This window comes from Lycium barbarum, chromosome 10 (assembly GCF_019175385.1).
Source record: "Lycium barbarum isolate Lr01 chromosome 10, ASM1917538v2, whole genome shotgun sequence".
In the NCBI taxonomy this organism is placed as follows: Eukaryota; Viridiplantae; Streptophyta; class Magnoliopsida; order Solanales; family Solanaceae; genus Lycium; species Lycium barbarum.
Genome location: NC_083346.1, coordinates 5,408,510 through 5,428,412, shown reverse-complemented (window position 1 = coordinate 5,428,412; position 19,903 = coordinate 5,408,510). Strand labels below are relative to the sequence as shown.

Genomic DNA, 19,903 nt, shown 5'->3' with positions numbered 1-19,903 from the left:
TGCCATAGGGGCAGATACAACATTCAAACAGTACTTTCAACTCAACGCGTAGTATGAATTTATATGATAAATTTTACTAAAATTGCAACAGATAGTTGGTTTGAAATGACACTATGTTATGCTAAGTCACAGTTAATACTTTTGTCGGAAAATAAAAAAGTGTATGTCATAACAAATTCTTGAAAATTGCTAAAAAAAAAAAAAAAAAACTGTTGTGTGAAAGAGGACGCTTAGCCGGAATCTCCTTTTTTTCATTATCGTGACATATTCTGTTGATTTGTTTCTCAAATTAGCTTATTATTTCAACTTTAGTTTGATATACAGAATTAGAAGTTTGAATAGCATGTTTTAGAAATTTTTTGAATTTTCACTTTTAAAATTTCAACGGTATTTTCACGTCAATATCTACCTTTAACTTTTAAATAACTTTTTTCACTTAGCTTCAAATATTACTTTTAAGAAATATATCAATCAATTCATATCCGAATGCCTAATAGTTGATTTGTATGCTTGGGAAAAAAAAACAGAGTCCACAAACTCTTTGGTAGTTGTTGGTCAATTTTGGCTGAATTATGGAGTAGTACATAAGAGACCACGTAATAGCCATATGCTAAGTGGTGTTACTTTTTCCCAAAAAGAAAATAAAAAACAAAGGGTACCAAACATAGAAAAAGAATGTGATAAGAAGAAACCAAGAATTCTGTGTCTCCATGGCTTTAGAGGCAATGCTGATTATCTCAAGAAATTGGTTCTCCAGTGGCCGGAATCCATCACCGGGAAATTAGATTTGGTTTTCTTGGATGCACCTTTTCCAGCTCAGGGAAAATCTTCCCTTGAAGGTTTTATTGATCCTCCTTACTTTGAATGGTTTCAATCAAATAAGGTATCAACATTTGCTTCATCCCTTTTTCTTTTCCAGCTAAGTGCTAACTATTGTATGTTCGAATCTCACTTATACAACTAATTCGAATTCACGCTGCTTAGGCCCAAAAAGGGAAAAACACTCCCTCACATGAAATTTTCCTCGGACTTAAGACATTTGATTAAGGATGGAGAGATCCTATTTCTCTCGGCATACTATTTTATAGTTCATCCCATCCTATATTCACTACTATTTCTGGTCATAATTATTCAGTTTTTGTATATTTTCGTGTAGGATTTCACAGAGTTTTAGAATTTTGAAGAATGCCTAGAGTATATAGAAGGTTTTATGTCAAAGCATGGACCTTTTGATGGTGTTCTTGGTTTCTCACAAGTAAGCTTGATTAGATACCATTTTCTTTGTTTTTCTTTTCAGTTGTACTAACGAGAAGATAATCTTCTATGATTGGTTACAATTTTAATAAGAAAAAATGACCTTATAAAGATTAGTCATGCTATTTTTTAGGGATAATATGCACTTTTGGTCTCTCAGTTATTAAGTAAATTGTTATGTTACGATATCTAACTAAGCATTTAACCTTCCATTAACAAAAATATGTACTTTGGTCCCTTTATATAGGAATATGTCATATCCAAATTATTTTTGAACTGTATCATGCACCTTCAAAGTTTGAGTAACAATACATACTTAAACTCACACATAATCAATTAAATAGTGTAACAATTGATAATTTGATAAATTTGAAAAGAGCCGCAAGCAAAAGGATGAAATTGCACCATTTCAACTATGAATATTCAACGTGCTTAATCAGTATGGCCTGATGTTTTGAGGGGCCAAAAGTAGGCCTGTGCACGAATCGGTTCGGTTCGGTTTTGGCTATCACCGAATTGAAATTTCAAATTTCGGCTTTCTAAAATTCTCAACCAAACTCGATCCATTCTAGGTAAAATTTGATTCGGTTTTTATTGTTTCGGTTCGGTTACACAAATCGATTTGTTCGGTTTATTCGAAATTTAAACAAGCAACTATTTCATTTCAGTTTTAGAGTAAACATAACAAAAAATAATGAGATCCTAAACTTGCAGCCTTATAACAAGACATTAACCAAGAAAAAACCATAAACTTGCAAGCATAATATCATATAAATAGCAAAACAAGAGCTTGACAACTTGTGCAAGCATACAAATCCGCCAACACCACATTACATATACCAAATTAGTCATATTAGTCACTAGTGGCATACAAATTCGGTTTGTTCGGATCGGTTCGGTTGATAATTGAAGCAAACCGTATCCGAACCGTTAAACCATAATATTTTACAATTGCATTTGTAAATCGAAATCGAATTGTATTATCCAAATTAAATTATCCAAATTGATTCGAATCGGTTCGGAAATTCGGATTGAACCGATTAGTGCACAGGCCTAGCCAAAAGTGCTACTCTCCTCTTTTTTTTTTTTCTTTTTCGGAAAAGGCTCAAATATGTCATCAAACTATCGGAAATGACTCATTTATGCCAGTTGTCAATAGTTTGGCTCATTTATGTCATTGAACTATCGAAAATGACTCATTTATGCCACTCATCAATAGTTTGGTTCATTTATGCCATCACCGTTATCAAAATGACTCATCCATGCCAATTTTTCATTAACGCCAGTTTTACAATACCAGATATGACACGTAGCCTCCAACGAGATTATGGTTGTGCGTGTGTCGGGTGTATGACTCGGATTTTTTTATTACTTTGGGATTTAAAATTGGGCTGATTTAAATAAATGACGTAGACCTCTAATATTAAACCAGCCAAATTTTAAATCCCAAATTAATAAAAAAATCTGAGTCATACACCCGACCCACCCACAACCATAATCTAGTTGGAGGCCACGTGTCATTTCTGGTATTGTAAAATCGGTGTTAATGAAAAATTAGCATAAATGAGCCATTTTCGATAGTTCGATGGCATAAATGAGCCAAACTATTGACAAGTGGCATAAGTGAGCCATTTTCGATGGTCCGATGGCATAAATGAGCCAAGCTATTGACGAATGACATAAGTGAACCATTTTTTATAGTTCGATGACATATTTGAGCCTTTTCCCTTACCTTCTTTTTTTTCACCATTTCTTAAAAAATGGACGTATAAGTAAAAAATCATTTTTCATGGACCATAAAACCGATCTCAATTTCCCTTACCTTCTTCTGACAGTTTATCTGCTTTTTTGTTTTGTTTGAGTGTGTGTGTGTGAAAATAGGGAGCTGTTTTAGGTGCAGCAATACCAGGCATGCAAAGGGAAGGAGTGGCTGAGGCTCTAACAAAAGTTCCAAAAATAAAGTTTCTGATAATAATATCAGGGGCTAAATTTGGAGGGCCTACTTATGGGGTACCACCTTTGGCTGCCAATGCATTTACATCTCCAATCAACTGCCCATCCCTTCATTTCTTAGGTACTTTCACATTATCTTCTTTAATTTATTTTTTTGTTGTCGGTATTAGATATTCATTTTGAAGTTCGATTAATTCTATTTCAATTGGTGTTAAATGTTTTATTTAATTTTTCATTCTTAAGGAGAAACGGATTTTCAAAGGAAAGACGGAGAAGTTTTACTGGAGTGTTTCGTTCACCCCCAAGTGATTCATCATCCTAATGGACATACCATACCTAAACTAGGTGAGTAGTGTTGTTTTGGAAAATTTTATGGTGTATTTCTCGGTTAGAATATGAATGTAATTCTTACTTGACTAATAATTTAAAAGATATCAACTAAAACATGTTATCTTTGCAGATGATAGCAGCCTTGAAATAGTGCTTGAGTTTATTGACAAAATTCAACAACTTTGAGATAACACGAGGAGTAGTATATTCTTGCTCTCATTGTTGGTCCCGTCAAGAGAATTTTCGATAGTATGAATTATTTTCTTGTTTTCGGATTTTTCTTTGTTGATTTTCTGCTTGTTGTGATGGAATTGTTCACAAGTAAACACGATAATTTAAGTTTATTATATTGAAAAATACAAGATAAGATTTTGACAATTGGTGGCAAATGTTAAAGAAGGGGAAATAATGATTTCTATCCATTTTATTACCTTTGACTTGTAGTATTTGTGTAGAACGTTTTGAATGAACTTGATTTTGTCACTTGGTATTTATTTTTAAATGCGTACTAAATTCATACTTATCAGTAATATCATAATATCATACAAATAGAATAAGATATGCGAGCAATTAAAAAAATATATATCGATCATGCTCTGGCCAATTACGACACGATCAGTTTCCATTAACATGGTTCAACTTATTATCTCATACCATCAAATGTGGTCTTTAGGTAATTAACGATGTTAACTATTTGGAGATGAATTCTTTCTCAGTTATCTAATGATTCATTCTAACATATATCATCATCATCATCATCATCATAAATACGACTTATATGGAGAACAATATATCATACATGAATATCTTGTCAATCCTACTTAGATTGCATTCTAATAATGATGCTTAAACATAAAATTCCGCTGATAAATCATAATTATAGTTCAAAATCATGTCACTATTTTGGACATGATCATGAGCTTTGACATAATAAAACATGAGCAAAATTAACATCATTTGGTATGGAAAGCTTTGCACATGTTTGCCCTAACAAGCATTAATTCAAAATTTAAAATATGGACAATATTTCATGCAATTTGTCAAACACTTATAAGATATGCTTTTAGTGAAAAAAACTATTTTAGGTGGTTAGATCTCGACTTACCTCCATCATAATATAAGTAATCGAAGCTACGAGTTCATCAGTTCAATAACTTAGCCATGACATTTGAGGTCTGAGAAGGCTAATTCAATTTGGGACTTGGTCATAGGCCATCCTCCCATATTTCAAGAAATCTAATGTGATTCTTGATTTACTTGTCACATTCTTATCTAGTGGTTGCATTGGTTGGATAGGTCAAATGGTCCAAAATAACTCAAAAGTTCAAACTCTAGTCCCTTGGTGCAGTTGTAATTCTTTAGTCTGAGGTTACTTTCTCTCAACCATACTCTGCAGCGATTACAAACACTTTAGAATTACTAATGACACGATGGTTGCAATCACAATATTATTTTTTACCCAAAGCATATTTTGTATTTTCGTTTTGGTTCTTCGTAAGGGAGTGTTACCTGCCACACTTACCACCATGTTTCAAACATTCACACCATCCCAAATAGTCTAAATTCGGCCGCAAACATATTATTATCACCTTCAACGTTCAGCATACATACATATAAATTCCAGCAAGTCTAATTAAATAATACATTCGCACTTTATAACCATCAAAATACATGTAAAGAAAAAAAAAAAAAAAGGTAAAGGACAGTTGTAAAAGCGATAGAGATTTTGAGATGACGAAATTGCCTACTGGAATCATGTGAACATCACAACATCTTTGAGTGCTATATTCAAATTTATATACACGAAAACAATTAGATATTGTGATTTTCGTACTATTAACTCCTTCATTCTATATGGATATTCATATTATTAGTGCTCCTTCTATCCCAATTTATATACCATAGTCCGAATTTCAAGAGTCAAACTTTTCAATTTTGACTATGAATTTGAACACGAAATCTTCCAATTTCTTGAAATAAAATTTACATATTTAAAACTATGTAAAAAGTACTATAAGCCAGTATAATCGATAAATCAAAATATTTATAAGGCATACAAAAAAATTGTAGTCAAAGAAAAAAAAAATTGACTCTCGAAATTTGAAAGGTGCCACGTAAATTAGGACGGAGGAAGTAGCATTTTTTTTTTTAATTTTGTGTGCTAGCAAAAAGAAGGATAATTAATCATGAAATTATATTATCCAAAATTAAAAAATTATTTTTGATTTTATTTATAAAAAATACAAATACTATAAAAGAGTAAAATTAGGCGGTAGACAAACCAGAGGTCCGAAATACGGACCCTCGTATTTATACTATCTTCCCGCGTTAAAACACCCGTCTCTTTCCAAATCGGAAATTTCCAAATTCAACCAAAGTTATCCACGCGCCGCCTTATGATGGAACATCCAGACGGCGGTGCGGCGACGGAACATAAGATCAATTCGGGTATGAATAATCCGGATCCGAAACATGTGCAAAAGGACAATAATAATAATAATAATATTACTATTGTAAATGAGAATAATCAAAATGGTAATAATAATGAAGAGAATGAGAGTAGTATGAAATCGGGGAATAAATCGAAGAAATCGGTGCATTGGAGCGAGGAATTGGTGACGGAGCACAGAAAAACCGGATCGAATAATCCTTACTTAGCTCATTCTCCGGCTCCGCTCAACAATTCCGCTAATTCCTTCAATATTAAAAGTCAGTATTATTCTCTCTTTATATACGTATATACATACACATGCCTATATATACATACGTATGCGCGACCATACACACACATATATTATATACATACATGAAATATGCATATTTATTGTGAAGAGAAGCCAAGGATTTAAATTCTATGAGTTCAAACATTAAGGTTCTTAGCATATATTGAACCCATTGTACTTTTATAATGATGGTTCATACATACTATTCCACATATTTCACATGATACTTGTCACCTCCCACCAACGACATATATCAGGTAATTCTGTCCACCAAAGTTAGGACATATGAGAAGAAATCACCTAGTGTTTTTTGTCTGTGAACCTGAGATGTTATGGTTCCCAACCCATTATTGACCGCTAGGCCACACCCTTGGGTAGTGACTTTTATACAAAAATGTATGTTGCATGTTAAAAGTATTGGGTTAAGATGAACTCGGTGCCTGCATGCTGCATCCACCACTAACTGTGAATATTGTCAGATAAAATGGAGAGTGTCAAAGATGTACTTGGTAGATGGGCAAAGAGGGTTGGTGAAGCAACAAAGAAGGCTGAGGATATTGCTGGCAATACATGGCAACACTGTAAGTCTTCTTATTCTTTCATTCGGTAGCCATCTGTGAATACTTTGAGTTATAGTTCAACTTATATAGTATTGATAAATGATAAAAAAGTTTAGTTTGTTGTCTGACAGAAACCTCTTCGGAGGAACTTATAGATGACATAAAGGTCTAAAGGTCCTATTTTTATGTGTGTAAATGATGAACTGTCTAATATGAGTAGCGGATGAAAACGTTAATGAATTACTTACTAAGTATCATGCTGGAGACGGAGACTAATTGAATTTCTTTCCCTTGCGGATCTAAACTAAACCAAATGTTACAATTGTTTCAAAAAGGGCGTGGATTTTTTCTAGGGAGAAATATCCTTATTTTCATATTAGTTTTCCTCTTTTCTAGTAAAGTTACCACAAATATTCCAAACTTGAGTCCGAGAGTTGCATCTCCTTCTTTATTTGTTTCTTCTCAATTCTCATCAGTTAATTTAGATAATTCCTGCTCCTCTTTAACCCTCCTTCCTCTGCGTCCACTTTCCATTTGAATAAACGTATACTGGCTGAAATTTCTAAAACTAAAAGTCATACCATAGAGTTCTGTAGTCGCTGTTGGATTAGAAAATCCCTGCTGTATAATGATATAAATAGGTACGAGATTGTAAGGTTTGAGATATACTTTGATTATATGTTGTATATAGCGAGGGCTGTGAATAGTTGAGCCGAGCTGAGATGCTTTTACGGACTTTAGCTTCATGGAATAATTTCATGACTATTGGAAATGCTGAAAATAATGCTTCTAGTAATTTTTTATTTAAAAGCCACCCTTAGTCAACAAGCCCACACAAGTTTATAAGAAACCCTCTGTACATTCTTCTAGAATCTTCCGCAAGTGTGTAGATCGCTTTCTCTTCAATTCCAGACTAAATGTGTTGGCAATATGGATCTTCTATATCAATTCTGCTCTATTTGGGAAACGTCTAATCCAAAAACGAATGTTAAACCAGTAGACTGGCAGGAAGATTACATTTTGAGTTGTGTGTGACCATTCTCTAACACATTCTCTCGTGTGAGAGTCTTATTCTTTTTCATGGGTGGCATGAGGATTCATGTAGTCGACTCCAACTTGCTTGGGATTGAGAAATAGTTGTTGTTTACTGCCGATAGTGTGACTATAACTTCAATTATCACTTACAAAGAATGTGTGTTTCACTTAATATACCAAAAATACAATATGCACATTTGGGCGGTAAAGGTCTTTCTAGGTCATATGTTGGATGATGTCGATACTTTGATGCGTAACATTGTATGCTTCCAATTTGGAGTAAGTTTTTTTTTGGTGGCTTGTGTTGATATAATAAGAGTACTTTCTTGTGAATCATTTGTTGTGCATAATAAAGGACCACAGGGTGGATGTTTATCAGTATTTGTGCAGTTTATATGCTATTTAAAACAAGCAATATCCCTTTTCTTGGAGGTGCTTCCTTATGAGGCCTGCGATAGCTTTATTTCTTTCTTCCTTTTCTATTTTGGGGGTGAGGAGTGAGGGTGAGGCCTGGATGGGAGCTTATGTATGTTCAAGATTTTGGGGGTGAGGAGTGAGGGCTTCCTTTATTTGAGCTTTTCAAAGGTTTCTCATTTTGGTAAATGGCCATTGTATTCAAGAGATAGGAGTATCAGAGATGCTAACTCCCACCACGAACTATTAAAAAACTAAGGAAATCGATGTGTGCAATAACTTTGATTTCTTTATTGACTTGTATAGTGAAAACGAGCCCTAGTATTGCTGATGCTGCCTTAGGAAGAATTGCTCAGGGAACAAAGGTTCTGGCTGAAGGTGGTTATGACAAGATATTCCGCCAAACATTTGAGGCAGATCCTGAGGAGAAACTTCAAAATTCATTTGCATGTTATTTATCGACATCAGCTGGTCCAGTAATGGGAGTGTTATATCTTTCTACCGCAAAGCTTGCATTTTGTAGTGATAACCCCCTTCCCTACAAAACCGAAGACAAGACTGAATGGAGCTATTACAAGGTACATCTCTAAGCATCAAATAGTACTTGAAGTACTAAGAAATCTTTTTTCATTGTTAATTACTCCATCTGTTTCTTTGTCAGTCTCCTTTATCCTTTTGATGTGACTATTTCATTGGGCACTAAGTTTAAGTGTTCAAGGTGTTAGTTTGATTTATTTTGTATGAAAAATAGATGAAGAAAATATTAAATTACTAGTAAAGTTATTCATGTAAATTTATTTGAATCTGAAGACTCTAGATACTGTTAATAGTTAAAGACACCAAATAATAGTAAAAGATGTTCATCACAAGAAATCTAGAGAAAGAAGGCTTATGCTAGGACTCCTTGTAATCTCCTCAAGAAGGGTCTTCTGGTGCGAATGGTTCCCAGTGCTGCCTCTGCCACATGTTTCGAACTTGGTAAAGTATGAGCCGTGAGTGGTTGTCCCTGACGAGGAGGGGAATGGCTTTCCCCTCTGTGCTCCATGTGCGGTCCTCTGTATGGAGTTGTGAAATGCTTTAACAAGTAACAAGATAATACCTATGGAAACATCTAGATAGTCCTCATAAAGTGCCCAAATTGTGTGTTCTTACCACAGTGGTGAAATCTTTTAAAAGTAACAAGATAGTAATTATGGAAACAATAAAAAATACTTAGGTAGCCCTGGTAAGTGCCCAAGTTGTTTGCTTTATCATATATAGTACAGATCACCAAGACCTAGTTGAGATGTAAACAACAATGGAATCTGAAACTTTGGTTCAAAAAATACATGCAAGGTGGCTGAGATGTAAATATGTGGCATATTAGTTCTTGCATATGCTGGTACATTTTGTGGGAAAATACTTCTTCTCTTGATTTGTATTTTGAAGAGGCAATTCAAGGGTAACTTGTATAATTTTATCCCGTGTTATTTACTTTAGCTTCCTAAACATCCTCAATTGTTTGCTTCAAATGTAAATCATTCCCTATAATCTGCTCATTTGCATTTTTACCTCTACGCGGAGGAAGTTCTGAGCCGCTTCACTTCCTCTCTTGGCAATACCTTCCTACCTGGCTTTACTTGCTGGGAAATCTAATTTCTTATTCCTTTGGGATATTTATGCATCATTCATTATATGCCATGCTATATTCATTACGAGACTATATGCCACTAGAGGTTGACACACATCGGGCTCAAGCTTTAATTGCTTTTTTATAGAACTTAGAATTACTCATTTGAGGAAACCTTATTTTACTCACATTTCCCTCTGTTTACCATTCATTCGAACAGGTAATTATCCCGTTGCATCAGCTTAAAGCAATTAACCCTTCATTGAGCAGAACCAATCCATCAGAAAAATACATCCAAGTTATATCTGTTGATAACCATGATTTTTGGTTTATCGGATTTCTAAATTACACTGGTGCAGTAAAGTGCCTGCAAGAGGCTCTACAAGCACACACATTGCAAGTCGTGTGAGTCTCTTATTGCTCCTAATTTGTGTTATATGAGAGGGCGTGCTCACGATACCAAAAAGTTCACCTTCATACATCTGGTTGCTATTGATGATTCTGACGTTTTATTTATACAAACTCAGATTTCTTGGCACTAGCGGATTATCTTTCTGGTGGTATTGTTTTGCATCGATGAACTCAACTTCCAGTTTAAAGATGCATAAACAATCTGAGGCATAGAGTACTTCTATTGCGAATTTTGCATCTTCCTTCATAGTATATTGTGTAATCATTTAATTAGCAAAGCAGGGTATAAATCATGAAGGATTTCCCCATATGCTCTTTAATTCTGTCATTTTGTTTGTCAGATAAAATGTTGAGTACTTCTGTACTCGAAATTCAGAATTTTAAGGTTGCTTTGCAACGTGAAGCCTGGTTATTCCACGTTGAGAAGAGTAACTTCTCTTACATATAACATTAGTTTTTCTTCCTCGTAGAAATAGAGGTAAATGGTACTCCCTCTGTCCCACATTGTCCGCTTTTCGAGAGTTAAGTGGATCGATCTTCGAAGCTAAATTGAATTAGATCAATTTAATGTTTTAAAATTATAATTTAGATATTAAAAAACCATATGAAAAGTATTACAAGTTGTAATTTTTCTCATATCAATATGGTGAAAAAATATATCTCAAAATATTGGTTAAAGTTTATATAGTTTGACTTTTAAAAAAGGAAAGTAGATGAGTAATATGAGATGGAGAGAGTAACCTCTTTTATGGGTTTAATTGAAACCCATATTTCAATAGGGAACATAGATATACATGTAAAAAGATCACCATCAACGTCCATTATATAGTTTTACTGTGAGTTTCCGGCACAATAAATGGGTTTGATTCTGATTATCCCCTTCCTCTCTCGTTTTCCATCCCCAATGTAATATTTCAACTTCAATTAAATATTATCCCAATGGGCGATTTAGTACGTCCAAAACAAATTGGAAGGTTGTAACTTGTAACGCACACATTTTTGAAAAGTTAAGAAACTTTAGTCGGAGTGAATTAAAGGATCGTTAAATTGGAGGCAATAAAAATTGGAATTAAATATGTCATGTAAAGTAAACTCAGAATTATATTTTATACTATAATCATGAAATTATCTAATCGAAAACGGAATTTACCTAATTTTAAACAAAACAATCTCGACAGTCGATACTTCACTCCAAATGGAAATACTCCACTCAAAGCCACTTTCGAAAGGCTACTAACAAACTCATATCTTTCCCACAGCTATTTCGTATCCTTCCACTTTCTGTCTCAAAATGAGGTATATTCTAAATAACACTCTGTTTGAATTTTAGTTTTCTCTTCTTTTTTTTCGCTACTGTTTTTTTTCTTCTTTTGATTTTGCTGTTTATTCTGTTGTGCTTTTTGAGAAAATAGGCATATGCATGGGAATGGCTTCAATTGTCAGCAAATAAAAAAAGTAAAAAGTTTGTACCTCCCCGATTTCTAATTTATGGGTCACGTATCAGATTTTGAAAGTCAAACAAGTATTTTTTTACCATAATTTTTTTATATGTTTTTAAATATTTTAAATTCTTAATTATCGTGACTTATAGTATTTTTTTAATATAGTTTAAATATATAGATTTTATTTTTGAAAACATAAAGATTTTGCGTCTGAATTCAGCGTCAAAATTAAGGAATTTGACTCTCAAAGTTTAGTTATTCAACTCTCTTAAATCATCAGCTAACTTTCTGCTTGATTTATAACTGTTTCCTTTCTCAAATTGGTATGTCTGGCATTATTGAGAAATCTTAATAGGGCAACATTTTTCATGTACAACTTGTTGGAATGTAGTCGCCAAGGGATTTTGGTAGTTAAATTTTGCCAAGAGATACCTTCGATAATGTTCAATATTTGTAAAATGAATACTTGTTTGACAGCAATATAACTAACTTTACCTTATAAAAAAAAAAAGAAGAAGCAATATTACTAACTTTAGTGCTACGATTGTGTTACGGAACTCCAGACACTGAGGATTTTGCAAAAGGTTATCCCTCAGATGAAGAATGGCATGGATACGTCAATAACAATGACAAAGTACTTCTTAAAGTAAGCTTCTCTCCTTTTGGAAACATAATGAGATTCTTGCTTGAGTTTGCACTCTAACATGATTTACGGGGTAAAGGATTTGTTCAGGAATGTTAAAAAGCATATTGCATGCTTGATTCTTGTCAGATATGTGGAAAAGCTCTGCCCCCTTATTGACTGAAGATTTTATGTAGCATCTAACTTGGATATATCGAAGAAATTTGATTCTAGGATTGTGACCTTTTTTTTTTTTTCATTGAGTTAGATAAATAACTCAGGCATTGTTTTGGAGCAGGAATCCCCAACTAACTTGAGATTGACGCGTAGTAGTTGTTGTTAAAATCAGAGCTTTGTTGGATGACAATTTCAAACTTTCATGGCAGAATGGAGTTCCATGTCTCAATTGGACGGGTTTTGATTGAAACAAGAAATCTCAAAAGTTCAATTTTGAAGTTGCAAGAATTTTTTATATGTTTCTCTTCCATTTGGTGCTCAGTGTACATTCCTTGATGAGTATACACGGGGCGAAACAAAAGCTAAAGAAACAACAATTTGTTTGTATACTTGTCTTTGAGAGTCAATGCACCTTATGATGACATGAGGACTCTTTATCATAAAAGAGAGAACATAATACAGTAAATAACCTATAAACTTATTTTTGTTGAAAATAAGAGCATCAACCTCTATGGAAAGGCAGGAAATAAATTGTTTATTGTCCTTTACTTTTTAATTGTTTCACTATCTTAGCAGTACAGAGAGAAGATGCAAGAGGAGTGGGCTATTGAACTCAGAAGCCTTTTGCATAAGTTCATAATCCTTTCATGAAGACTTAAAGTGGGGCCGTGCATACCCCTTCCTTCCCCATTAATTTGTTGAAGATCATGTCAACTGTTAGAATAGAACAAAGAAGATGATAGTTAAGAAAGTAAGGTGCTTGTTTTTGTTGTATACAAATGAAGAAACAAACATGTGGTTTTCTTTTTGTTGCCTTTCTAATTATTTCCTGCCAATCCATTCATGCAAAGTTCTGTTTTTTTCAGACTATTAATTATTCCTCACCAACTTCTGCTGGTGCTGAGTGCATTGATCCTGATTGTACATGGGTAGAGCAATGGTAAGCTTCTTTATAGGTTCTGTAGCAACAAGTAATGGCAAGGGTTTATGTAAATGTGGCCTATACTACACAGCCTCAATGCTAAGCTGCACTAGATAGAAGTGGAAATAGATAGTGGAAGATGCTAAAAGGGTTACACATATTATTTATCCGAAAAGAAAGGAAAAGGGCTACTTGAATTGATGTTCCACCTCTAATAACTAATTGTTTTAATAAGTGCTCTAATAATATTATTACTGGAGAAATGTGTTTCTAACTATTACTGGGTATATGTGTTACCTGATGTCGTATGAATCTTCAGCAGAAGAAAAGTTGCAATTACATGTATAATGCCACGTGATTATTTCTATAACTACCACCTGTGCTTCAACTGTTCTGATACAGTCATACTGATACTAAGGATTTAATAATCCTTTTTTCTTTTATCAGAACTAAGGAACTAAGAATCCTTTCAGGAAAATGAATATATTAGGCTTTATAACTGTCTCCTGAAAGTTTCTAATGTCTATTTATATAAAATAAGCCTTACACAAAAAAGTCTGTTTACCTGTCGAAAGTGATTGTTGTGTTTTTAGAGTATTGAACATCAACTAATAGAGGCTTGACAGTCTTACCAAGAATTACAACTCTGGCCCGAGATGAAATAACTTTAATGAAGAAATTTAGTTTGAAAGTGGCAGCCCGTTGACCTTATAGGTTGTAACTATGTAATTGATTTTGTTTAGGGTTCAACGTGCTGGTCCTCGAGAGAAAATATCTTTCAAACCAGAAGAGGTGAAAGCAGCAATTGTAAACCTGTGGTGGACTATGCCCAGGTCTTAATGACTTTATACGACAGGTCTTAACATATACTTTGTTCTTTGCTCATTCTTATTTTTGTTTAAATTCAGTCATGTTAGTTCATTGTACAACATTTTTTTATTCTCCTCCTTCCTATCTTTCCAATGAATGCAGCTAGTTATCACCCTTGAGATATACGGTGTCAAGCAAATTTTGGGGATTCCATTTGGATAGCATGGGTTTTCAAACAAAGATTTAGCTGAAATGCCAGTAAGTTCCTCCTTACCCACATGCTCCTCGTGTTGGTTATTGCTGTAGGTTAGAGTTAAGGCAGAAGCGTCGATATTTCATGATTATTCTGGATAAAGTCTCGATTTCTGAGGAAGAATACAATCCTCTAAAGAAATAAATATTTGAGTGATAAGTCATAGTATGTTTTGTTACCAGTTATCCCGGAAAGTGGTTCAAAACATTCATCTTTCTGGTGGAAGCTTGCTAGGTGTATCACATGGAGGACCTAAAGTTTCTGACATTGTGGATAGCATTCAGGTGCTTGACTGACTCTCTATAGCTAGCTTACTTACACCAGAATTATTGTGCTGACTTTATCTAAGATTTACTTCTTGATTTAATGTCCAGAAAGAGGAATAAACATGCTCTTTGTGCTGGGTGAAAATGGTACACATGCTGGTGCAAATGCAATTCATGATGAGGTTGTCAATCGTGGCAGATATATGTGTTAATATTGTTAAGTTTGGATTCTGTTAATCTTAATTAGGATATGCATGTAGTAAAAAAATTATGTGAAGAACTGACTTTTTCTTGAATACATGATTTTCTCTAGTCCTCTCATGAGACGAATAATGGATATCCCTTGTGCCTATAACTATTATGTGGTCACAATCACATCAAATTTAAAGTTTTGTTTTGGTTAGCAAAGAGGAAAAACATCATAACAGATAATTATATCATGTTCGTTTTTTGTCTCCTCCGTGAAGAAATATAAACCCAGTGGTCTCCAATGGTATAACTTTTGAAGTAATGATGTTACTTAGCAAGTATAATTGGTTTTTGTGCAGTGCCGTAGAAGACGTATAAAGGTAGCTGTTGTTGGTATGCCAAAAACTATAGACAATGATATTATGCTTATGGACAAAACATTTGGTTTTGATACTGCGGTTGAAGAAGCACAGAGAGCCATTAATTCTGCTTATATTGAGGTACTACTTTACAGTCTTCTTTGAGTTTTGCATACCCTTGTTTCTGTCTCTTCTATAAACAAGAACCTTACATTTTTTTTATAACTAAAAGAAATTTTAAATGTCAAGAAGGTTCCAAAATACGCCGAAATCCTTACACTTCTTATAAATATCCGGCCTTTGTAAGCCTTCTATTACACCTAAGCTTCCACCCTTCCAGCTTTTCTCCCAGTCAGATCTGCTGGATTTCCTGACTTAAATCTATCTCATCTACTACTGCACTTCAATGTTTTCAAGTGCAGTTAAATTCTCAAACCTCTATAGAAGTTCAAGACCAATTATTTAGTTATAATTTATTGCAAAACTTGCTAGCTTCTTCTTGTCAGATCCCTCTGATTTTGTTCTTTGGAATTCCTTGTAATACTCGTCTTTTTTTATCCGTCGTTGGTTCTGACATCCAGTTTTTTCCCCTTGAATGTTTCAAAGTTTACTCCTCAAGAGGTATCTCATGGTATGGATTAATCTGTAGAAGAAGATTGTTCGTTTACTTTACCCTCAACTGAAGCAGTCATGCATCATAACTCTTCCCCTGCAATCTATTTATATCTTAAAGCGTTACTTTTTCTTTTCAATCTTTGTAGGCACATAGTGCATATCATGGTACTGGAATTGTGAAGTTGATGGGTCGTAGCAGTGGGTTTATAGCTATGCACGCATCACTAGCTAGTGGACAGATAGACATTTGCTTGATTCCAGAGGTTAGTCTAATCTCTATAGGTTGTTATGTAATCAATAATTTTTAAGCGCCTTCTCAATAAGATCACATCTATTTGATCTCAGGTGCCTTTCAATCTGCATGGACCTCATGGTGTGTTGCAGCACCAACAATATCTGCTTGAGACAAAGGGATCAGCTGTAGTTTGTGTAGCAGAGGGGGCTGGGCAGGTTAGTCGTATTGCATTTTCTTGTCTCTGTTGCATTTGGACATAAATTAAGTAATGTTTGATATATATCTAGACTTGTGTGTATTTGACAAACGAAATTTTTCAGTCTTGTCTGTAACATTATGTCCTATTCTTTCTCATTTCTGTTATTGATTATAAAATTTATCAGCAGACTAACATCTTTAAGAAATACTGTAATTGTTAATAGGATGCAGAAATGATCACATCTCACCGAGATACAAGCCCATAGAGGATAATGACAAAAAGTTTAATCATGTCCTACATGGACTTCAAAATGCATCGATCCATAGGTGGTGCCGCTATGATCATTGTAGGTTTAAAACGAGACGAGGTAGACCTAAAATCACATGAGAAGGAAGTTGTCTCAAACTTACTAATTGTTGGAATCTATGTGGATTTAGAGAAGGATAGAACATAGTGAAAGCAAAATTTATATAGGAGATATCTCTTGATTGATATTAAGGGTTAGTCATGTTGGTGAACTCACATTATGTCTGGTGTTTTCCTGAGTCTTTTAATCTGTTTAGAGATTTGTGTAAAAGATTTGTATGTCAGTAAAAATCAAAAGAATATATAGTGTTAGAGAACCTCTTGTTTATCTTAACAGATTAATTATAGTGTACTTGAATGAAAGGGGTACAAATGGTGCAGAGTGGATATCGAGATCATGTAGCTGAGCCTTAAACAATGAATAGTAATTCTTGTAGTTGTATTGATTAGATGTTTAGTATAAATATATTCTAACGATAATCCAACCATTAGGACATATTTAAATTCTTTCTACAAATTAACAGTTCAAAAAGACTTGAAAAATTATTAATACTGAGAATGAAGTCTTAATTTTGGTAATTGGAAGATTGAACATTACAGACTATCAGCATTTGAAATATTATCTACTGAAGAATCACTGTATACAAATTTTTGTTTAATTTTTACTCTTCTCTAGATTTTATTTTGTCAAAATAATAGAACTTAAAGTCTTAAACAATCATTTAAATGTTTCCAAGTTTGTCACTGTCTTATCATTTATAGTTGATTGGAGCAATGAAAACAGAAGAATTACTTCTGGATCTTTACTGCTATATTACTCAACCTTCTTGTAGGATTTCCTAGAGAAAACCAATGCTAAGGATGCATCTGGAAATGCTGTACTTGGAGATATTGGTGTTCATATACATCAACAGGTTTGTGGATGACTAGCTATAAATTTATAGGACTGTTTCCAGATATTCCTCGACTAGTTTGAATGTATGTACTATTGTATACCGTTGATTTTTGACGTTCCCATATTTTTTTGTTCATCATCATATTTAAGAAGTTGGAGCAACTTATTTGTCAAACAAGAAGAAAAAAAGTTAAAGCAACTTAATTTAATCACTTGTAACGGGTGCCTTGTATTTTTGTCCAATATGAGTGTTACACAGTCATCTTATGATGATTGGAATGAAGACGGACAGACTTCCATGCGAAAGACAAAACGGCAAAACTTTATTACTGTTGCATTTTTCCTAAACTTCGTCAAGTCTATCCGCTTATTTGTTCCAAACCAGAGTTTTTGTTGTTTGCTTCTTCCATGCCCATCTTTATGCTTTCTCCTCTGGCTTTTGAGGGAAAGCAAATATAAATGCGCTGTTCACGTTACCTAGAGAGTCCTTGAAAGTTATTTTCATGCATTTTTGTTCATTTTTGTTCCTCAGTAAAATGAATTTCCTTAGCCAATGATACTGGTTCGTTTTAGTCATTTTCCCTCAGGTATAATGATTATTTGCCTTTGTATAGTAAGTTGACTAGATGCAGGCTGAGTTCAAGACAACTAGTGAGCACTATTTGGCCCATTGTTAAACCGCTCTGATTGATGTCCACACTTCTAGCATTATACATTTTAGTCACTTTTTAACGCTTGTCTTCTTGTGTAGAACAGTTGGTCTTGATCACTTTTTTTATCTGAACATCAATTCATCTCTATACAAAAATATACAGTCTGGGGCAGCTAGAAGTTCCCATGTGCACTTTCTTTTCTTTTCTTTTTTTAATCAAGAAAATTCACGATGGTATGCCTGCTTTCTTATAGATCAAAAAGTACTTCAAGGAGATTGGGATTACAACTGATGTAAAATACATTGATCCTACATACATGATTCGTGCTTGCCGTGCAAATGCATCAGATGGAATTCTCTGCACTGTACTAGGTCAAAATGCTGTCAGTCTCTCAACCTCACTTAATGATTATTAAAAAATATTCCTGATATTTGTCGGTTTACAAAGGACAAATTGATTTCTGTTGTTGAGATGATATTTGACAATTTAACCAATGCTCGGTTGTTGATAGGTTCATGGTGCATTTGCTGGATATAGCGGGATCACACTGGGTATATGCAATACTCAATATGTATACTTTCCAATTCCAGAAGTCATTGCTCAACGCAAGGTTGTGGACCCAAACAGCCGCATGTGGCATCGTTGCTTGACATCCACAGGCCAACCAGACTTTCTTTGAATTAAGTACGCAGCTCAATTTTTTTGCAAGAAACCTGAACGTCTATTACATATAATGTACAATAGAGGAGCAGGTAGCTAGATTGAGAAAATTCATGGCATTGCCTTTTCCAACTGTTAAAGGAATAATGCAACACTACAGATTCCTCAAATTTTTGGTAAGGTATACAATCTCAGAATACCTGCTCAGAAGGGTATGTAGAACTAGGGTATGTAGAACTATGTGGCTTGGATCCTCCAGAAAAATGTTGTTGCACCCTTGTCGGACTTACTGACAGTATTTTTGAGAAGTCGTGGCAACATAGATGTAGAATAAAGCTTTCATAGAGACTAGAGTTATCATTTTCACTTGCTCCTCACATTGCGATAAGCCATTCTTCTGATTGAAGAACGTCCTTCTGAACCATTTGATGGAGAAATAAATAATTCATTACTATGAGTGTTACATCGGTGTATTATAATAATTTATCAGCATCTGCACTTTGATTGAAGTATGTATGAGGTACATTTAAGAAAAGTAGCAGGTTATCCTGCAATGCAACATGCCTGAGTTTGTCTTACATTTTGTCAAGTATCTGTAGCATTTGCAGATTATTGTATCTAGTGTTTGCAGATGATTCAAAATTTAGATTCTTGTAGGTGAAAATCGGCTCTATGTTTATTATCAACTGAGCAACAGGCAGGACCGCGATTGTTGTGGTCCTTCCGGGCACTGATTGACCCTTTGAGCAAGTGAAAGAGCCAGCACTGTTTTAATTGTGCATGTTGGTAGCATTCATATATATATATATATATCAGTTACACAGGAAAATGTTGAAAGAATAAAACCAGCTCTTAGCTATTGTTCCTCCTACCTAATTTATGTCTAATTAAAAAATATATATGTACTGATCAAATAATTCCGAAAGAATGAATGTGTTACCACAATACTTTTGAATTTGGGAAATCTTTGCTTCTCATTGAGAGATTATCCAAGTGTTTTGCCTCAAAAAA

At 34.1% G+C, this 19,903-nt stretch overlaps 2 protein-coding genes and 1 pseudogene across 3 annotated transcripts; all 3 read left to right on the top strand.

The window, feature by feature from the left end:
• Positions 1-35: 35 nt before the first annotated feature.
• On the top strand, positions 36-3,915 carry LOC132614292 (uncharacterized). The gene is made up of 5 exons (XM_060328705.1): positions 36-883; positions 1,157-1,255; positions 3,136-3,328; positions 3,451-3,552; positions 3,668-3,915. Exons 2-5 carry the CDS (start codon positions 1,211-1,213, stop codon positions 3,721-3,723), a joined length of 396 nt encoding a protein of 131 aa, XP_060184688.1. The 5' UTR covers positions 36-883; positions 1,157-1,210; the 3' UTR covers positions 3,724-3,915.
• A 1,923-nt stretch (positions 3,916-5,838) lies between these two features.
• LOC132614508 (GLABRA2 expression modulator-like) lies at positions 5,839-10,692 on the top strand. Of its 2 annotated transcripts, none has more exons than XM_060328972.1 (4): positions 5,839-5,985; positions 6,740-6,841; positions 8,576-8,847; positions 10,099-10,692. In XM_060328972.1, the coding sequence occupies exons 1-4, from the start codon at positions 5,934-5,936 to the stop codon at positions 10,285-10,287; spliced, it is 615 nt and encodes a 204-aa protein (XP_060184955.1). In that variant the 5' UTR covers positions 5,839-5,933; the 3' UTR covers positions 10,288-10,692. The 2 variants fall into 2 exon arrangements, with proteins under 2 accessions (XP_060184955.1, XP_060184954.1); XM_060328971.1 differs by having other exon boundaries at positions 5,839-6,246.
• Positions 10,636-19,459, top strand: LOC132612642 (ATP-dependent 6-phosphofructokinase 5, chloroplastic-like; annotated as a pseudogene).
• Positions 19,460-19,903: the final 444 nt, after the last annotated feature.